At 44.6% G+C, this 21,479-nt stretch overlaps 1 protein-coding gene across 2 annotated transcripts in view; it reads right to left on the reverse strand.

The window, feature by feature from the left end:
• Positions 1-19,595, reverse strand: part of FGF5 (fibroblast growth factor 5) — a 38,147-nt gene extending 18,552 nt beyond the window's left edge. For both annotated transcript variants that reach the window (XM_030564018.1, XM_030564016.1), the window contains exons 1-2: positions 19,283-19,595; positions 2,756-2,859 (exon numbers count right to left, since the gene is read on the reverse strand). In XM_030564018.1, coding sequence (XP_030419878.1) covers positions 2,756-2,859; positions 19,283-19,595 — 417 coding nt within the window. The remainder of the gene's footprint in view (positions 1-2,755; positions 2,860-19,282) is intronic.
• Between the last annotated feature and the right edge of the window lie 1,884 nt (positions 19,596-21,479).

Raw genomic sequence — 21,479 nt, forward strand, 5'->3', positions numbered from 1 at the left:
CTCTGAAAAAAGATTTGGGTGTCATGGTGGATAATCAGCTGAACATGAGTTCCCAATGCAATGCTGCGGCCAAAAGGATTATGCAGTCCTTGAATGCATAAACAGGGGAAGCACGAGAAGGAGCTGAGAAGTTATTTTACCTCCGTACTTGGCACTGGTGCGACTGCTGCTGGAATCCTGTGTCCAGTGCTGGTGTTCAGAATTCAAGAAGGATGTTGAAAAATTGGAGAGGGAGGGTTCTGAGAAGAGCCATGAGGATGAAAGGATTCAAAAACCTGTCTTATAGTGATAGACTCAAGGAGCTCAATCTACTTAGTTTAACAAAGAGAAGATTATGGGGTGATTTGATTATAATCTGTAAGTACCTACATGGGGAACAGATATTTAATAATGGGCTCTTCAATTTAGCAGAGAAAGGTATAACATGATCCAATGGCTGGAGCTGATGCTAGACAAATTCAGACTGAAAATAAGGCGTAAATTTTTAACAGTGAGAGTAAATAACCATTGGAACAATTTACAAAGGGTTATTGTGGATTGTCCATCTCTAACAATTTTAAAATCAAGATGGGATATTTTTCTAAGAACTATTTGGAGCAAGTTCTCTGGCCTGTGTTATACAGGAGATCAGACTAGATGATCACAATGGCGCCTTCTGGCCTTGGAATCTATGAATTCCATTTTTTTAAATAATGGTCAGTTGAAGGGGGGTAAAATTTGAAGACTCCTTTCAATCCACTATGAATTTCCCACTGATTGTGATGGGAGATTTGTATGTGCAATGTGTCCTTTAGGTAAAAAAACTACACTTGTAGTCATTATTGTTCTTTATTATTTGCTCGATACCTTATCCTCGCAGTCACTATCACTCAAAGGGAAAATCTGCTCCCTTTAAGATCACCACTACTTCTGCTCTAAGTGTCTCTTTCTTCCCTATCTTCTGCTGTATGCGTCTCTTCCTCTTCCCTGACTTTGTGTCTCTCCTTCTTTCTTCCTCTGTATTTCCCTCCCTGCACTAACTCCCATTTCCCCACTCTTCATTTGTTGGTTATGCTCCCAACCCCAAATAAACAATGAAATGCTTAGACTGGCATTAGGTTTCAGAGTTAACAAACCAGGGACATTAATGGGAGGCTGGGGGAGGGGGTTCAGACCACTAAAATTTCAGGCAGTCTGCAGATTTGGGCAGTGTAATTGGTTCTGTAACACTTGTTTCTTATTTGGGATATTTTCTTCACAACCTTGAGAGCTAGAAATTTGCTTTTTGTTAAAATAAAAGCTTAGATTCTGGATGCACTATGGGGTCACATAAATTCATCATCTAGGCTGAATCCAGATCCTGGGTTGTTTGTATGACACCTCTGTGTTAAAGCAATTTTCTTTTTTCAGGACTTACCCATTAGGATATATACATTTTAAGAAGAGTTATTTTTACATCAGCATAGTAAATGTTATGATTTCTCTATACATTAACAAACATTTTCTTGTCCCCAATAATAGCAAAAGCAAAAAGGACAGAATATCCTTGATCTTAAAAAAATCTATAGGTATCTGGAAAAGCATACTGGAACCTGCAGTATAACCAATATGTCGAAAAACAAAAGAGGAAAATATTTTTTAAAATGAAATTAAATAGTCAAATGTTACTCTGATTTTAAAAATAGAAATAATGCTCCCACTTTGGGAGCCTGTATTTGATTGAAATTTCACAGCTTACATTACTGGGGCATGATCCTGTAAAGTGCCAAATGCCCTCAACTCTCATGGTTTTCACCTGAAGTCGATGGAAATTAAGGTCACGTGGCACATAGTAAAAGGGCAATCAGCATAGACCTACTCCTGCTCCCATTGAAATCAGTAGGAGTTTTGCCATTATATTCAGTGGGGCAAGAGGGGCCCACTTAATACATGGCTGTATGAGGAATTTGGGGAGGTGGTGGAAGGAAGGGCTATGCGCACTTGTGTGCTGTATCCTGCACCAATCACCAGCCCCCAAATCAGGGGCTAATGGTAAGGAAATTAGTGCATGCTGGCCCCAGTTAAACAAAGCATCTAAGCATGTGGATAAGTTAAAGAGTGCACTTAAGGTCAAGCACATACTCCAGGTTAAAATACAGGCCCCTCAGTGACTTAGCTTTTCTGAATAGGGATACCTGCTTGACTTGGAATTTTCTCTTTTTTCCTTTTCTTCTCTCTCTGAGTGGTATTACATGTTATTACAACGGGTACATCTCCATTCCATCATATGCCATCACAGCAAACTGAACCCAAGTGCCAAGTCTGCATCTTAATTTCCATCTGTTTCAATAAACACCAGATCAGACCCCAGTTCTGTGTCTCCTCATCTTTTTCTTAAGGAAACACATGGATAAAACTTCCTGTGAAAATCTATCTCCTTTCTCTAATTAGAAGACATTATTGAACAAAGTGCCTTATTGTTTTGAAGACAGAAATCTGATTGCAAAAAAAAAAATCTTTCTTTGGTAAAAATGTAATCAATATGATCCAGAGCTTCAAGTTTTTATATCTACCTGTCAAGTAATTGTCTGTCTGTCTTTTTACCTACCTATGGTTCCATCCTGAAAGGAACTCCTAATTGAAGTCATGGAGGTTGAGGAAACTCAGCACAGTATGTAGGTGCTTAGCACCTTACAGGATTGAGCCCCAGGAAAACTGCTTTTGCTACAGTGTACATATGAAGTTGCCACAATGCCTTTAATAAACAATATATACTGGTAATTCAATTTTTACTTACACTTGCATGGAGTTTTCCTTTTTTTGACATCGTTAAAAATTTGTTGCTGAAAACTCCTCGTATTCCTACAATCCCCTGAGACACAGCAAATATTTCCAAAATACCTAGGATGACAGAAATCCCACAGTAAATCACAATACTTTTCAGATCACTGTTACAAAAAGAAATTCTAGTTTCCTTTTGAAAAACCCTGATTCTCCTCTTCCTTGGTTTTCGCAATAATTTCACGTTTGATGGTTTCCTGTTTTGCTTATTGGAAATGTGCATTTATTTATATATGTCTTAAAACCTTAAGTCATCTTTCAGATGACTGACATATGATCTTCAGAAATGCAGAGGATGTCTTTTGTTGGGCCCCGATCCCATGAAAATTTACAAATGTACATAACCTTAAACATCTGAATAGTCCACTGATGTGACTGGAACTATCCATGTACATGTTCTTAAGTACATGCATAAGTCTTTGTAGGATCAGGGCTAAATGCCCTATTTCTCTATTAAACTTAATAGATCTCTTTTCCTATGAATACACCCAAAAAACAAAACCAAAAAAAACCTCTCTATGTTCTGTTCAAAGTAGGCTATAACACAAATCAGCAAAAGCCAATAATTTCAACCATATGGCTCCTTGACACTGTACCACTGCCATTGCAGCAATTATTTTTATATTGTTAGGAGACCTCTTGGCCAAATACATCTCAACTATCCCTGTTTTACAGTGATGTCCCTTATTTCAGACCCAAATTTCCCTCTAGTTCACACAAATTTGGTCTCTCACTTTTGTTGTTATAACGGATTTGCACCAGAAATACCGGAGTAGAGCTGATCTGAATTTTGGATGACATGTTGTGATTCAGATGAAATTTAGCTACTTCAGATCTGGAGAAAAATTCACAAGTTCAAAATCTTTTTTTTCCCCTTTGGCAGGGTTTATCTAGCTGAATAACATTGGCGTGTATTACCGTGTCCATTCAAGACACACTATTTGGGTATGTTTCTAATTTTAACATATGCAAAACTAGAGCAGATTAATTTTGGCAAAGGGGAAAAGAAGTGAAAATAAAGCATTTTAAATTTTGCCCCATTTTATCCAAAATGAAACCAGGCCTCCTCACTCACTGGTATATTGCATTATGGAAATAAAGTTGCAGCAAATATAATTTATGCTAAAGGAATAAATTCCATGTTTTCTTAAGCTTCCCATGGGTCAGATTTTAATACACTTGCTCACATTGAGTAGAATCCTACTCAGCAAGCATTCCCACTGATTTCAATGGGACTTTTTGTGGAATAATACACTATTTAGTTTGACGAGGAATAGCAGAATCTGGCCGTAAGGGAACAAAATTTATTTTTCCTTTTCCTTATTGACTTCCAGGGAACTACTCTGTTTGTTACCAGGGTATCTGAATTCCTTCTTTGAGTAAGGGATCAATGTTTATGGCCTTTGAATGCTGAGAGATTCGCTGGGTTCAATTCTTTATCTACTGAAATCTCATGCTTGAGGACTTGGTCCCCAGTTTAGCAAAGCACCTGAGTACGTAGAGAATCCCATCGCTAATTCAGCAAAGCCATTAAGCATGTGCTTATGTCCCATTGAAGCCAACGAGATGTACAGATTGGTGTCCTGTTCATCCTATTCATAAAATTGGCTGTCTCCAGGGAAATTTTGGACGGGCAGACAAGTGTAAAGTTTCAGGCCTATTCAGATTTGTTTGTACCAAGAAATGGATCTACTTCTTTGCAAAGCTTCAGGACATCGCTGATCTAAAACTTCACTTGGAATTGCGGGCACTCCTGATAGGCTTACAAACTATTAGAACTACTTTCTGGGGTGGAAAGCTCAGCCCTTAGGTCGTGACCCACTAGAACTTTTAACTGAGGCAGAGTATATCTACACTGCAATCAAGAGATGTGATCGCAGCACATATAAACATCCCCAAGTTAGCTAGAGTGAAGCTAGCACAAGTAACAGTAGCAGCAAAACTGTGGTGGCACCCACCCACTGAGGACCCTGAGTACACATTTGAGCAGCTAAAATCTGCATTGCCATAGCTTCCCTGTTATTGTTACTCAAGCTAGCTTTGATCCAGCTATATCAAAGCAAGCTCTGGTATCTGTCCATGAGCTGTAAATACACCACCTGATTGTAGTATAGACATACCGTGAGTTTGTAACCAGGTATTGACATAACTGCCTTAAATATTATTTGTGTCCACATGGCTAGTAACCATGGCAGCTGTAACAGTGTTTGTCCTAGACTGTCATGTCTGGCATCCTATAACCAGGCTGGCACACTGCTTTTTCACTTGGGACAAGACTCCCCTGACTGTGAACTTGTTCTTTTAATTCCTAGCTGTGGTAGGACATCCCAGAGTGCATCTCCCAATGTTAATACCACTCTGTGCGTGTGTCACCCAACCCCCTGCTAAGGAATTATGGGATTGTTGCCCATTCCCCTCCCACCCCCCAGAAATCAGCAATATGAATATGGTTAGGCAGCATAGGATGTCATAAAAAGAAAATTAATAACTCCAGATCTGTGACTGATCTAGCTCCTTCTTCCTGCAGTCTTCCCACAGTCCTCACATTTTTAATGTGCTAGGATAGGAAATAGGCTTTGAGATTTCCACCCCAGACAGGGATCTTCCTGTACAGGGTAGAAAGCCCTACAATTTCATTAAAGGGCAGAGTTGGGCCCTGAGTGAATTTATTACCTGATGTATACAAAGTAATCAAAGTTTTAACAGTTCAATTGTAAATTCTGTTTTCTGAGGTGAGAACAATAACAACATTATGACACTTCTAGCTCTCGCTCTATAAATACATCAATTATGTGCTCAGGACTCACAATTTAGATCCAAATATTGAATACCGCAAACTTGGGGGATGTCAGATCTGGTGTTTTGATTGTGACTCATCTGTAAAGTATACACCCCTGAAACAATCCTCCCCTGCATCCTCTTTTCACTGAGATGGAATAATTTAGATGCACCTTTGCAAAACAGTAGATGGGGAAATGGTTTTAAAGACATGAAAAATCAATCCTCCCCTATAGCTCTAGTCTAGAGCACCATGTGGTTGTTCAAGGCATTGTGTCTAGCCCATGGACAGCCCTGGTCAACCCTCACTGAAGTCAATGGCAGATTTAAATGGGAGTTGGATTGGACTCTTGGAGACCATCTTAAAGTTGCAAGACTGACCTTAGCCAGAATTAGCAGAGTACTTACCACAGAGGGCTACTAGTGCTGCTTGACACACTGAAACAGTGTGATGCATACTGAGTAATGGATGAGGTCGTTCATTGTCCCTTCAACATCTGGAGAGTGGAGAACTATAGGAGATATTATTTGGAATGGCACCCCAGAGAACCATAAAGTAACCATGAAGTATGCACTTGACATGGCATTGCAATGTTTGCTTCGGTGCTTTGCCTGAATAGGTGATGACATTGTGTTGTGAGGATGCAAAGTCACAGACCAAACAAAGAGAGGTCAGGATGCCCTCCCAGGACTTTGTGGCTTTGTAAGATGACTAAGTGCTCTGCAAAAAGAAAATCACTGTTATAGAATGTCAAAAGTAGATATACTGATCTAAGGTGAGGGGTTTTTTTTTATTATTTGTTGGTGCTCTTTTTTTGTTTGTTCAGCTCCAGATTAAAAAAAGGGTTTGCTTTAAAATACTTATAAGCATACAACAATTTTTGTGCATTGGTGCTTTTTGTTATTTTAATTACAATGGACTTGGGTCACTTCTGTTGGGTCAGGAGGTTGCACTTTGATTCCTTCTGTGCCAGGTCTGGCCAGTTCATTTGAGATGGAGATTAAGTTATCTCCAGAGCAAGGTGCTGGAATCTGGCAGGGGAAGGCAGTTTTAATTCAGAGCCCTGCAGTGGTTAAAGTAAGCCGGTATGGTCCAGTACGGCATATCAGCAGGACTGGCTTCCCCAGGCCAGCGATTTAAAGGGCCCGGGGCTCCCAGCAATGGCCGGAGCCCCAGGCCCTTTAAATTGCCACCAGAACCTCACTTCCAGAGCCCCTGGCTAGCAGAGGTGGCTCAGCGGCAGGGCCAGTTCCAGGCACCAGCATTCCAAGCTGGTGCTTGGGGAGGCAATCTGCAAGGGGTGGCAGTCCCTGTTCTTTTGCCCCAAGCAGCGCACTGAATTGCTGCCGCGGAGGGCAGGGGCAGCCCGTGTGCCTTTAGGGCAGCAGGCGCGTTTCCGCGGTAGCGGCAATTCGGCAGCAGCTTCTATGTTTAACTGTCTGCGGTGGCTTCAGCTAAACACAGAAGCTGCTGCCTAATTGCTGCAGCTGCAGAAATGCACCTGCCGCCCTAAGGGCACACGGACTGGCCCCGCTGCCCGCAGCAGCAATTCGGGCGCTGCTTGGGGTGACAAAAACTGTAGAGCTGGCCCTGCTCGGGTGGTAATTTAAAGGGCCTGGGGCTCCAGCCTCTGCAGGGAGCCCCAGGGCCTTTAAATCACCACTGGAGTCCCACTGCCGGAGCCCCAGGGTAGCAACGGCAGCCAGGGGCTCTGGCGGTGATTTAAAAGGCCCGGGGAGGTAGCAACAGCCAGAGCCCAGACCCTTTAAATTGCCCCTGAGCGCTGGGGCTCCCAGCCGCCTCTGCAGCTGGTAGCTCCAGGGGTGATTTAAATGACCTGTGGCTCCCAGCCACCACTACCACAGCTGGAGCCCCGGGCCCTTTAAATCTTGATTTAAAGGGCCTAGTCATTTAAAGGCCCCACCTCTTCCAGTTGAGGCCTCGCCCCCTGTTCAGGACTCCGGGGTACTGGTAAATCCTTTAAGTTACTTTCACTCATGGAGCCATGTCTCCATAGGAACCCACCAGCTGCCCTGGAAATGGATTGGATCAGTTCTCCTGAGCATCCTATCCATGTTCCCTCTCTGCCTAGCACCATCCACTATTTGCTTGGGACAACCAGCTCTGAGTCCCCTGGAGAGTGGAGATTTTAATCACTATGCATTTCTGCGATCTCCCCATTCTCCTCTGCAGGTGGACTTTCCAGAAGTAAGAAACTACAGCCCAGGTTTCCCTGCAGGTGAATTGAGCTGTTATATATTAATAAACCAAAATACCTATGTATGTATAAAACCAAATGGGTATATATACAATTTGGACCTAATTCTGCACTTATTAACACTAGTGTAAATCAAGAATAACAGCATTGGTGTCAATGGACATACAACTGTATAAAAGTGGTGTACGTTGGAGGAGAATCAGGCCCTTTATTTTCATTATATCAATAATATTTCTTTTTTTCTGTTCTACATCCATACACCCTCATTTGTGGGGGGCTATATTATTTTGACTGTTGAAAATTTATGAGACTGTAACTTTTCAGCTTGCTGTACACAGGTTTTTCATACATGCACATAAAAAAAGTAATCTATAAAGACATTTACTGAGCTGGTAAAAAAAAATGTTTTTTCAGATTTCCTTTTCCCTTCCAAAACTCGGAGCAAAAGCGGGAGATTAATTCTTGATATCAGTTGACATTTTTATGCCAAATTTTTAAGAACAAAAAATATTTAAAATACCAGGAAAATATATTATTCTTATGAGTTTTTCATGCCACATGATGCAAAATTATGACCATATTTGGCCTGCATCAATGATTTCAATGCCTAATGACAATGGGAGCTCCTTTTATCAATTAAGGGATTAATTTGATCCTTACTGTATATTAATTCAGCTATGCCAATTATTCTTAAAATTATTAGGATTCTTCACTTTAAAGGCCAGAGTCCCCCATACAACTTCTACCTTCACTTCAGTTGGGCCAAATCTTGCTATCTTTAATTCCAATATCCAATACATGGAGGGCCTTATTCTGATCTCACTTACACTGGTGTAAATCAGGAGTGACTCCACTGAGTCAATAAATTTACTTCCGTTTCAAAGTGGCACAAATAATTAGAATCTGACCCCCAAAATATAGGTATGCTTGACAATTCATTTTATATAAGATCATCATTCTCTAAAAGCCTAATCAATAATTTCATTGTGCAAAGAGCCACTGAATTAATCGATCAGCAGCACTGTTGATCCCACTATAATTTGTGCCAAAAGAAATTATATAAACTATATAATGGTGCAATACTGCATAATAGTGTATAGTATTGTACATAATATATATGAGGAATGTTCTATGCTTGCTGCTATGCCAGTGATTCTCAAACTATTGTACTGGTGACTCCTTTCACATAGCTAGCCTCTAAGTGTGACCCCCCCCTTATAAATTAAAAACACTTGTTTATATATTTAACACCATTATAAATGCTGGAGGTAAAGCGGGGTTTGGGGTGTAGGTTGACAGCTCACGATCCTCCATGTAATAACCTCACGACCCCCTGAGGGGTCCCGACCTCCAGTTTGAGAACCCCGTGCCACGCCCTTCTGATTAAGAGAGAACTTTACCCATGGAAATATTTGGATTACAATATGCTTTGAAAAATGAATAAAATAAACCCACTTTTATAAAGCTATTTTGGAATATCATAAATGTTCTCATCTGGTCCTGCAATCCCTGAGCATACACATCTCTTTTTTATTTCAGGGGGAGTTCTGGTATACAAGAAAAATACAAGATCGGGCCTTTGAGATTTGATTGAACCCACATCAGCAAGGATATTCAGATTTAAGGACAGAGTAGTTCTGTATCAGAAGCATGGTCAGACGGTACCTGTCCCACCCTTAACCTTTTTCAGCCCAAGAATTGCAACCTGTATGATCTAGAAATGTACATATTTTATATAGCAAGGGCCCAATTCCAACTTCAGATATATGATGTATCTATCTATGTACTTCTATAGCCTCATTACTGTAGCATCTGAGCACCTCATGATCATTAATGGATTTTATCTTCACGACCCTACTATGAGTTGGAGAAATATTATGCCCATTTTTCGGACGGGAAACTGAGGCAGATGGTAGCTGAAGTGATTTGCCCAAGTTCGCATTTGAAGTCTGTAGTTATGCCAAGAACTGAACCCAGTTCTCTTGAATCCCAGTCCAGTGCTCTCTCTGACTAGAACAGGGGTCAGCAACCTTTGGCATGCGGCTCACCAGGGTAAGCACCCCGGTGGGCCGGGATAGTTTGTTTACCTGCAGCATCTGCAGGTTTGGCCAATCGCAGCTCTCACTGGCCATGGTTCACAGTCCCAAACCAATAGGGGTTGTGGGAAGTGGTGGCCACCACATCCCTTGGCCTGCGCCACTTCCCGCAACCCCTATTGGCCCGGAGTGGTGAACAGTGGCCAGTGGGAGCCGCGATCGGTCGAACCTGTGGATGCAGCAGGTGAACAAACTGGCCCGGCCCGCCAGGGGTCTTAGTTGGTGAGCTGTGTGCCAAAGGTTGCTGACCCCTGGACTAGAACATCCTTCCACAGATTTGAATAGGAGAGACACAAGCATATTTCTGGCTAGAAGAGGGCCCTGTATTTTCTCTTCTGACCTGACAGTCACACTGCAGCTTTCCTAGCTTTAGCATAACTTCTGCATTAGAAGAGTACACCACAGAATTGTTGATTCACTTGGGTTCTTCCATCCTCCCAGCTCTGCATATTCTCAGCTTTTATGGTTGGTGTGACCCAAATAGGCACAGATAACCTAACATGAAAAGTTATTTGCACACTTCCAATATAACAGGCCATCTGCTGCCTTCAGTCTGGTTTTTTACTCTATGTAGAAGCTGTGTTGTGGATCAGAGATAGCATGTAGCCAAGTGAATGGAAGCAGTTGCCAATCTCATAGGTGACAACCAGTGGAGATTTGTAGCCATAATGCAACACACTGGAGACAGGACCAGATCACCACTTGCCATGACAGAAACCTGCAAAAAAAGGTTAAGAGGGGAAATAAATTCTGTGCAAGGTGCATAGAACAAGCCGTGGTTCTGCCTCCCAAGCCTCATGATCCACAGATGGCATTGACACAGTGACCAGGTTCCTCCATTTGGCTCTGGGGCTCAGATCCTCAATGATATTTAGGCTCCTAATTTCTATTGATATCAATAGAAGTTAGGAGCCTAAATATCATTGAGGATCCAGGCGTGAGTCCCCAGTGCTACCCCACCACTTCCTGGCCACACAGCTCTGTTGGAGCCTCTTTGCAGGAATCTCCTCTGCTGCATCTGTTCTTGGGCCTCGCTTGCATGGAGAGGTTTGTGAAGTAAATACAACCCTTTCCCCTTGTGTCTGTGCGGGGTATGTGGATTAACAAGGTGCACTTCCCCTTAAGCTGCCCGGTGCCGCCCAGCCAGTGCCTAGGAACACAAGCGTTAGATCAAACCAGTGGTTTGAAATTCTGTCTCTGACATTAGCCAATACCACGTGCTTCCAATGAAGTTGAAACAACCCAATAATGGACAATTATGGATTTACCTGCTCATATGGGAATCTGCTTCCTAAATCTCATGAGTTAGGGGGTGATTTGTACCTGATGTGGCATTTTGCTTATTGAAAAAATGTATTTAACCTATCGGCGGTCACTGTGCCTGTGCTCATTATCCATATTAACATCTTACCCTTTCCTGAATCCTACTAAAGTCTTAGGTGGAGATTTTCAGAAGTCACTCGTGATATTATGTACCTCAAGTTTTGGGTGCTCACCTTGAGACACCTCAGAGGGGCACGGGTGTTCAGCATTTACTGAAAATCTGACCTTTTTCAAGTGTCTCAAGTTGGGCACTCAATATCACTTGTCACTTCTGAAAATTTTGGCCTCAGTGATGTGTTGTGGCAAGGAACTCAACCCATTAATTAGTTGCTGTTATTAAAACAAATTCTGTTCACCAACTGTGAATGTGTCACCTTTCTGTTTCATTGAATATTGCCTTGTTCTTGAATTCTCCAAAGAGATAGTTAAGAGCACCTGATCATAGGTTATTCTGTGTACTTCTATAATGCTGCCTCTTAGGCCCTCATCCTAAAAACTGCTCTATGTGAGTGAACCCCTGTGTCCATGGGGAGCACTAAGGTCCACCTATAGGGAAAAACTTTTGAGACTAAGGTCCTTCTGATTTCTTCTAAATGATATCAGTCTTTTCAATCTCTCCCCATAAAAAAGTCTCTGATCATTTGTTGTTTGTCTTTGAACCCTTTCTGTTTCCACTACTCCTTTTTTAATATGGTGTGACCAGAACTGAACACAATATTCCAAGTGAGGGCAGAACATCAATTTATAAAATGTCATTATAATATTTTCAGTATTATTTTCTATCCTATTCTTCATCCATTTGTACATTTTGTTCCCTTTTTACAATGCTGCTGCACATTCAGCTGAGGTTATTTCTGCCAATAACACCCAGGTCTTTTTTTCTGGAGTGGTTACACTGAATTCGGAACCCAAAAATGCTCAAACCATTCCTTGCAATATGTATTTTCTTGCCTTTCTCAACACCATCTTTCATATGACCTATTAATCTAGATGCATACAGTCCTGCTGACGTTCCTCAGAATGTTCTCTAGTCTTGTTATACTCAAATAATTAAGGGTCAGCTGAAAAGCTTGCCACTCTGCTGGTCTACCCCTCTTCCAGTTCCCTAATGAATATATTAGACAACATCCTTGGGGTCCCTTCTATTAACCTTTTGCCATGTTCAGAACTGATCCCTATTTCTTGTCTCTTGGCCAGTTTTTAATGCATGGCAGTACTTTTCCTCTCACCCCATGTCTATTGAGTTTTCTTGACTTCTTCTTGTGAGGGATTCACTTGTTTGGCTCAGACCTTCCCCACTTGTAGAACTTTGAACCCTCCTTCCCCGGTCACTGAAAAGGTGGGAGTGTGGCTGTGGAATTAGCTTACGGCCCCTATTTCACCTGAGAACAGTGAGATCTCTGCACATGGGCCCTCCTCTGCTCATAGATCCTTCACAGCTATTTGGCAAGTCTACTGACCTTTTTGTGTGAACAACCTTGTCTGTGTAATGCCTCTGAAATTCACAACCCTCTTCTCACATCTCCCCAGGAGGCTTCAGGAAAACACACTGGATCTTGGAACTTCCTTAATGAAGAATTCTGCAGATGAGCTTCAATCACTCAAAATATCCCTTTGGCCAGGAGTCTCTCAGATGCTCTCCGATATTGCAGCTTGTGTGATGAAGATTCAGTTATGGGTAAGGATACATTTATGTCACAGAGGTCATGGAACTCAACGAATCCGTGACTTTGAGAGACCTCCATGACATTCTCTTCTTCAGCCCCAGGGGCTGCAGAACTGGAGCTGGCAGCCAGCGGGGACCTGGCAGGGTTCCAGCAACAGGCAACAGCAGTCACAGGCAACAGGGGGCCCCCTGCAAGATTCCAGGGACAGATGACAGACTCCTGAGGGAGCCCTTCTCAGGGTTCCAGCGATGGGTGACAGCCTCATACAGGGGAGGGTGATGTGTCGGGTGAGCGGCAGGGGGTATCCCCTTTTCTCTTTGGGAAATATGGCCACCCTGCAGCTCCCAGCCACCATTGGCCGAGGGCCTCTCCTCCCCCCAAGCTTCCAGCTGCCACAGGCAGAGGAGGAACCCTACAGCTCCTAGCCACCACCATGGTGGGGGAAACCATGGAGCCACAGCAGCAAAAGTCACAGACAGGTCACGGCTTCTGTGAATTTTTGTTTACTGCCTGTGACTTGTCCGTGACTTTTCCTAAAAATAACCATGACAAAATCTTAGCCTTATTAGTCAGTACAGGGCAAAAGAACATGTTCCAAGTCTTAATGAAATCGTTTTAAAGATGATCCTGTCTAAGTAAGAAACAACAGAACAAACAAGGCTGAACTCCAGAGAATACTATTCGCAGTCGGTATATTATGTCCAGTGAAGGAAATGAGAGATTCTATTTGTCTAAGCATCAGTGTGAGAAGTATCGCAGGGGCTATAGAGAGGTTGTATATGTATGTATGTATGTATGTATGGGTCAAACACTGACAGTGGTTCCCCTTTTCCACCTGTGCAGGAGGGGATTGCAGAGGAAGAGTGGGTGATGACGGGAAAGAGAAGGATTCACACTTTTACATGCTCCCTGCCACACACAAGAGCCTGGGGAAGCAACTTGGCCACCAGGCTGGTGGGTCTGTGAATCAAGAGAAGAGCAGCCGGTTTTCCATGTGGCTATCCACATGGAGTTAATGCTGATCCTGGCAGCATTAATTTCCACTCTGCACCTGCACCCCTCTTAATGATTTTGCGCAACTGTAGGCAGGACAGCCAATGGCAGCATGACTCCTGGAGTACCTATGTTCCCAGGAGGACAGGAAGGTTGGAGAGAACAGTGGACAGATAGCTCCTCTGCTGGATGAATGCTTCTTTCCCCACTGAGTCTGAGAATCAATGGGTTCAGATGCCTGACTTCCCCAGCCACGTCCTCTGGAATCCCCAACACTGTCTCCTTAAGAGGTGCCAAGTATCAGAGGGGTAGCCGTGTTAGTCTGGATCTGTAAAAGCAGCAAAGAGTCCTGGGGCACCTTATAGACTAACAGACGTTTTGGAGCATGAGCTTTCGTGGGTGAATACATGCATCCGACAAAGCGGGTATTCACCCACGAAAGCTCATGCTCCAAAACGTTTGTTAGTCTATAAGGTGCCACAGGACTCTTTGCTGCTTCCTCAAGAGGTGCATTAGCTGGAAACTCTATGAGTTGAAACAGAGACCTAATAACTTCACCCACCAGCAGATCCACACTCCAATGCCTGGAAAAGATTAAAGGGACACAATCTAGAGTAAGTTTGGCTTCCCTGGTCATGCATACAACCTTCTAAGTTTTGTGACTGAGCCTCAAAAATAGCCAAATGGAGCCCTCTGTAAGGTGCAATAACTATAAAAAAATGTGATGAGTTAAGGACAGAATATGAGATGTTATCACAGTTTTAGTACAGTTCTGCTATTAATTAGTGCAAAATTATCTTTTCTTTTAGGAAGAATTACACTGAATGTGGATAGAATGTGAGGCAATCAGCTATGCCCAGGTGCAGCCCTGGGCCTGAATAGAACTGATTGCATGATCAGGACCTAAATTATTTACTATGGGCCAGATTCTGTAAGTGCTCTTCTAGCAGAACTCCCATTTGAATCAACCAGCATTCCACATCCAGAGGTGATACAGAACCACACCCTATGTTCTTAATGTTCTTTTTAAAGCACCACCAGCTCTTTCTGCCATTTTGATTTCCAATAATAGGACTATTGTGCAGTAATAGTACGATCTGAACAGTAGTCAAAGCCAGTAACAGCAAGACAGGACCTTCTCCAGGAGGAGATGAATATTCGCATTTCTCCTGAGTTTTAGGTTTAAACAAAAGTATCATGTTGCTTCACTCAAACAATACAAAACATAAAAAAGGAAAGAATGACAAATTATAAGCAGGAAGTTAGGAAAGACAGGACAAAACATTATGCATCTGTTCAGACTTTAAGTGGCAGTATGGTCTAGTGGTACGAGCATGGAAATAGATGTCAGGAACTCCTAAAGTCTAATAGTGACTGCCACTGGCTTGTGATGTAGGTGTTGGCTGAGTCAGCTGGGGTGTGATGTTCAAAAGTGTTGTTTCCATTTCCTTCAGTGGGAGCCGAGCTAAGCCAGTGCAGTGCTTTTGAAAATCTCATGCCTGAAGCTTCATTTTCTGAGTTCCTGAGCACTCACAATTGCCAGTGACATCCGCTGGAGTTGCTCAGCTATTAAACTTACTACCTCAATTTTCTCAGATCTAACATGAAGCTAATAATATTTGCTTCATCACATGGCTGCTTGGAGGATTAATTAGTTGAAATGGGGCTCTGTTCTGAAAAGTGACTATAAAGATGACATTGAAGGGTTCCAGGTTTGTTATTTCCATATCAAATATGTACTGTTTACTATTAAAATGATGTTTTCTCTTACTACCAGCCTAGCAGATGGAATCAAAAATCAAACTGGTTTCTTTCCCTCTTGTGCACAATCATCTGTAATAGAGGTTCTGGGAGCAAAATTCTTTCTTCAATGATACCTGTGCAGCCAAGTTGTCTTCCAGTTCTGCCTCTGGTAACAAGTGTTTAACACCATTGCTTTCACTGGGTTGCATAGATGTAATTGACTGGAACCTAGAGCACAATTCTGTTGGTGATGCACTTGTAGAAGTAGAACACAATTCCTGTTGTCCAAGGCTAACAAGTAGTACACACTTATTTTTGTGGGGTAATAATTTGTTACAATTTTGAATACTGGAGGAGAGCAGATCTGTTGAGTAAGGTAATATTTTACCTAGTCACATTTTTTTTAAAAAAAGGACATTTTGAATACCCTGTAGTCCTTTACATTTTCAAAGCACTATCTACATTTGCTAGGTATTACTAAATCCTATATTATCTACTTTCTTCTTTAGTGATATGGATGAGGGAATAAACAGTGGGTTTATGAAAATAACAGATGAAATTGGGTGAAACTGTGAAGATGGGAGATAATAATCCTAAAAGACATAAAGAGATTCCTCTTGGGAAAAGGTAAGGTGTTACAGCTGAGGGGAAAGAATCCAAACTAGGCAATCAGTTGGAGAGAGACACAAAATGAAATCAAGAAACTGAAAAATTTAGAATGAGTAACAGCAAATAAATGCTGACCATAAAACGTATTAGACTGTAGGAAAGTCTCAGGAAAAGAGATGGGAGCCCCATTGCGGGACAGATTTTAAAACAAGGCTTAGTTGAGTATTATTCAGACATGGACAACAGATGAAAACGCTGCATTATCAGGAAATAAATTAACTCCCATGGGTGGCCTTTTCAAACGCGGTCCACCATGCTTTAACTCTACTCCCATTGAAATCAAGGGAAGTTTCACCAGTGATTTCCGTGGGAGGAGTTAAGCTAACACTGAGCTATTTTGAACATCCTACTCAGTCGTCCTAGACCGTTTTCTTCTTTGTGGGTCAAATTCTGGGCCGACACCTTCCTGCACGCCCCCTTGTTTAAATAGGCTGGTAAAGGGGCCGGGTGATTCTCCAGCTGTTCTGCGGGTCTCACTCCGATTATACACCCTTTTTCTCTAGGGTCTGCTCCCTCCTCCTTTTAAACGTGCTTTGCCAGAGCCTTTCACCGCGGGGAGCCCTGGCTTAGATCTAAAACTCTGGGGTCTCTCCAGGCTACCAGGAGCCTCTGTCGGTTTGTTGGGGGCTGAGGAACAGGGGGCAGAGACAAGGGATACCTGGCTGGGCCCAGTGGCAATAGGGCGAGGCACCGGCGGGCGGAGGGAGGGCTGGAGGGATGTCACAGGCTGAGCTAGCGTAAGGCAGACAGCTGGGTGGGTGGGTGCTTTCGTGGGGAGAGGACGGAGCTCCCTTCCTCCCAGCCACCATCAGCACGCGTCCCCCTGCTCCAGCCCAGCAGCCAGAGGCGCCGCTCCATTTGGAAGAGCCTTGAGCCCAAAGAATGCTGCACTGGGCGGACTCCGTCCCTGGCTTCCTGCAGGGGCTGCACCTGTCCGGGGCCGTGTCAGCTTCAACCGCCCCAACCTCGCAGCGGCTCCCGACCCAAGGATCGCAAGCTCGCTCCAGCCTTGGGCCCGGGGCCAGGCCCGATCCTTCCGCAGCTGAAACCCGGGGGCTCGCGGTCACTGGGGGCTCTCCGATGGCTGAGCTCTCAAGTTACCGCCCGGTAACGCTGCATTATTGACAGAGGCACCGGGCGGGCTCCCCTAGTCCTGTCCTCCTGCTGCATTTCCTCGGCTCTGGCTCCTTGTATCCCGCTGCCCCGGCCGCTCGCAGAGCAGCTGCAATCATTACTGCCCCAAGCTCCCTGCGACTCCCTGCCCCGGGGGGAACAACCCGCTGGGACAGCAGAAGGCCTGAAGGATCAGGCCATGCAGACTGCGTGCTAGTGACCAGTGCAAACAGCCATCGAGTCCCGAGCCGAGTGACATGGACATCACCGAGAGCCATCGAGTCTCATCTGATGTACGACCCCATCACCTATTCCCACGACCTGCATCTAAATTATAGCGACGGCGTCTTAACTCTTTATAGTCCCCAACTAGCCACATTCACACCCATATCATCTAGTCCCAGGGTCTGTCTGAATTATAACCACATCATCTATATTCCAGAGTCCGAGTCCAGAAGGGATCAGTGTGATCATCTGGCCTGATCTTTTGCATAACACAGACCTGAGAATATTTTATATAAACACACATAATCTATGAATATTTATAGCTACCTAATCTATATTTAATCTAATTTATATCCATGTAATATACGTGTGTGTGTGAAGATAGATTAGATGAAGCTATGGAATTAAAATTTGCACTTATAAAACACACACAGTAGCAACAGTAGAATAAACCTTCCTGGTTGGCTACATGAGTAAATTCTTCCCCACAGAGGCAAAGAGGATGGGGCCCGACCCATCACTTCGTACAGTCAAAGGTTTATCTCAATGATTTCTGGGGGAACTGTACCCGGCCTCTGCGCAGCAAATCCATAATTAACGAGTAAAAATGAATGAAATGAGACACACTGCGGTGGCAAAGGTAAAAAACGTTAAGTACAGAGTGAAACAGGGAAATGAACCCCAAGCTTACTTGTTCAAGGCTAGTTGCAGGGCCAGATCCTGTGCCTTTACTCACAGTATGGATCAGTGAGCGTATCCGCCTGGGGCAATTTACTCGTTGAGGATGAGAAATTAGGGTGAAATCCATGAGATTGCTTATAGTTCTGCCCAACTTTGCAACACGACACACAAACCTTATTGCATGCAAATAGCGTTATGAACGCGATGTCCCAATAGTTCAAATACACGGTGTTGCTTCTCTCTATTGCCTGGCCTTTCTCTGAACTTTTCTTATAACTCTTTCACACACACACACACACACACACACACACACACACACACACACACACACACACACACACACTTTCCCTCACAGGAAAGCGCACACGTGCACATACACACACTTTCCCTCACAGGAAAGCGCACACGTACACACACACACTTTCCCTCGCAGGAAAGCGCGCGCGCACGCACACACACTACTGCCATCACAAGGTAATTGCACTTAGCTTCTCTCCAGCGTACTCGCATCATTGTTAGTTAGAACGTTCAACCTGGTTTAAATTACCGTCACTGCTGGTATTTGTCCCATCAAATAGTTGTATGTTTACAACTTCTTCTAATTACCATTTATTTGATGCAGATTTGTGTTGTTTTGCTTAATCTCTAGCCCGGAATGCAAAAAAAAAAAAAAAAAAAAAAAAAAAGGCTCAGATGAGGCCAGGAAAGACCCCCCCCCCAGCTCGGGGAAGCAGACAATCTGGCAGACAATCTTGCTCGCTCCAGTTGCAGTTTAGCTGATCTTTAGGAAGCCATAAAGGCAGAACATGGCCTCTGCCCCCAGCCAGCCCAAACCACTCTATAGATCGAGGGTGCTGCACACCAAGGAGGGGACTGGGAATCCTATCCAAGACCCAGGCGCCGGGAAGGGTTTCCTCGCTCCCCTGGTGCTTTCGGTTCCCCAGTGGCCCATCCCAGGGCAGAGAACTGAACTTACTTAAGAGATTGGCCTCATGGGAGCCGTTGACTTTGCCATCCGGGTGGATCTGCAGATGGAAGCCAATGCCCACCCTGCAGTAGAGGCTGCCCGTCCTGCGCCCGGATGGGCTCCACTGGAAGCTGCTTCTCTCCGGCCCGTTTCCTTGGGCTCCCGAGGAGGGGGGGGAGGAAGGTGATGAAGCGGAAGAGGTGTTGCTGGTGCTGCTGGCACCGGCCGCCTGCCCGCCTTGCGCTCCGGGGGGCAGTTGCGCCAGGGCGCTGGTGAGGATCAGGTGGCTGAGGGAGAGGAGGCAGCGGAAGGACAAGCTCATTCTTCCAGCCGGGAGGGTGCCCAGCGCATCTTGCGAGCCAGGCTCCTGCTCGGTCTGCGCCGCGGCACGGGCTAGCTGCGCTGGGAAGGCATCGCCCCCCTCGCTGCAGCGCGCGAGGGAGATCCGGAGCGCAGCGCTGGCACCGAGATATTTATAACCCGGGTGATCTCACTGGTCGGTGCACGTCTGGAGCCGAAAGGAGGCTCTCTCCTCCATCCGCCGCTTCCTGGCTGCGGGTTTCGGGGAGTCCAGCGTGGCCCCGCGAGGAAGAGGCGAAGGGCGGAGGGGAAGCAGCACCCATGGGCCCAGGGGAGGTGCGGATCGCACCAGAGGCCCGGCTGCGCCAGCGGCTCTTTACGCACCAGCGGGCTAATTCCTATCCAAGGGCAAAGACTGCAAATAATTCATAACGGGGACGGCAAAATGGGCTCCCCGGAGAGGCGGCGGCGGATTGGGTCGCTGCCATAGGGCTGGGGGGCGGAGAGGGGGGATTCATTCCCCTCCTCCACCTTAAAGATGCCGGCTCGGATTTGAAGCACCGGCCCCAGATGATTCCCAGAGACCCGCGGCGGTCTCGTGGGGGTCCCGTGGGGCTTTGCCGATGCTCAGGCGGGCTGTGCATTAGGGACCCAAGGGAAATCTTGCTCCGGCGGGCGATGCTCTGCCAAGCTGCCGGGTGTGAGGGGCTTGAATGGGAGCGGGGGCTAACTTCGGAATTGGGGGTGGTTTGCAAAAGGCAAAGGGCACTTAGATACGCCACCAGTGCGTCTCCCAGGGGAAAGTGCTCCTCGCTCACCTTCAGTGTCACAGATCCGTGCAAGTGGTTATTCAGCGCGTGCCCATCCGGAAAGGCAGGCGTCCAGGCATCCCCCATGGGCGTGCGTGGCACACAGCACCATTCCGGTGAAAGGCCTGGTCCCCCTGCCCCTTGGCAGCAGGCATGTGGGAGCTGTCTCTCCCTGCGGCTTTGCTGTCCCAAGGATCACACTGAATGATTGATGACAATTCAACCTGAGAATAGCGCGCTTCTCTGTATGCAACGCCCGCCTGTCATCTACCCGAGAAATATACCTTCCTGGCGCGCTGGGAACCGGCTCTGCTGCCTGGAAACATGCTGAAAGTTTGAAGTCATAGTTCTGAGCCATTATTCCTCTGGCACGGTACCGTGAAGGGCATGCTCTTGACGGATAAGGCCAATGCACAGAAGCCAGGGCTGATACTCAGATACGGCCTGATGAATTATTAAGCACGGATTTAAAGCTGCCCATTTCCACAAAGAAAAGCACATAAAAGACATACCATGTTCTAGAGCTGAAATGCTCCTGTTGGCAGAGCTCTTGACGTAAACCAAGCTATAAAAAGACATTCCTGTACTTGCAAAGCGCCAAAGCTGCCGTCGGAAAGCGGGGGGGAAGAATACGCGTGTGTTTGTTTGTGGGTAGCTAGAGAAAAAGAGAAACCCAGTCCTGCACTCACGGATATCAGTGGGTATTTCAGTGTGAAATAATGCAGGATCTCAACCTTCTTGAGAGTTTGGGGTGAGGAACGTGGCGTGGTATAGATGTTCAGGTATAAATTATTCCATATGAATTATAGATACATATATATACATATTGAAATTAAATATAAATAGTATATAGATATATACACACACCACAAAGAAAGATGTATGAGGGTATATATATATATATACCGACACCCATAAATTATTTCACATAAAGTATAGATAGATTAAAATAAAATATAAATAGCATATATGTATGGTGTGTGTACGTATATATAATATATACAGATATATGTATGCATAATATGTGTGTATATATACACACATGATATATATGCCTACATACATAACACACACACCCCTCTACAAAATTAACCCCC

The sequence above is a fragment of the Gopherus evgoodei genome, chromosome 5 (genome assembly GCF_007399415.2).
Source record: "Gopherus evgoodei ecotype Sinaloan lineage chromosome 5, rGopEvg1_v1.p, whole genome shotgun sequence".
Lineage (NCBI taxonomy): Eukaryota > Metazoa > Chordata > Testudines > Testudinidae > Gopherus > Gopherus evgoodei.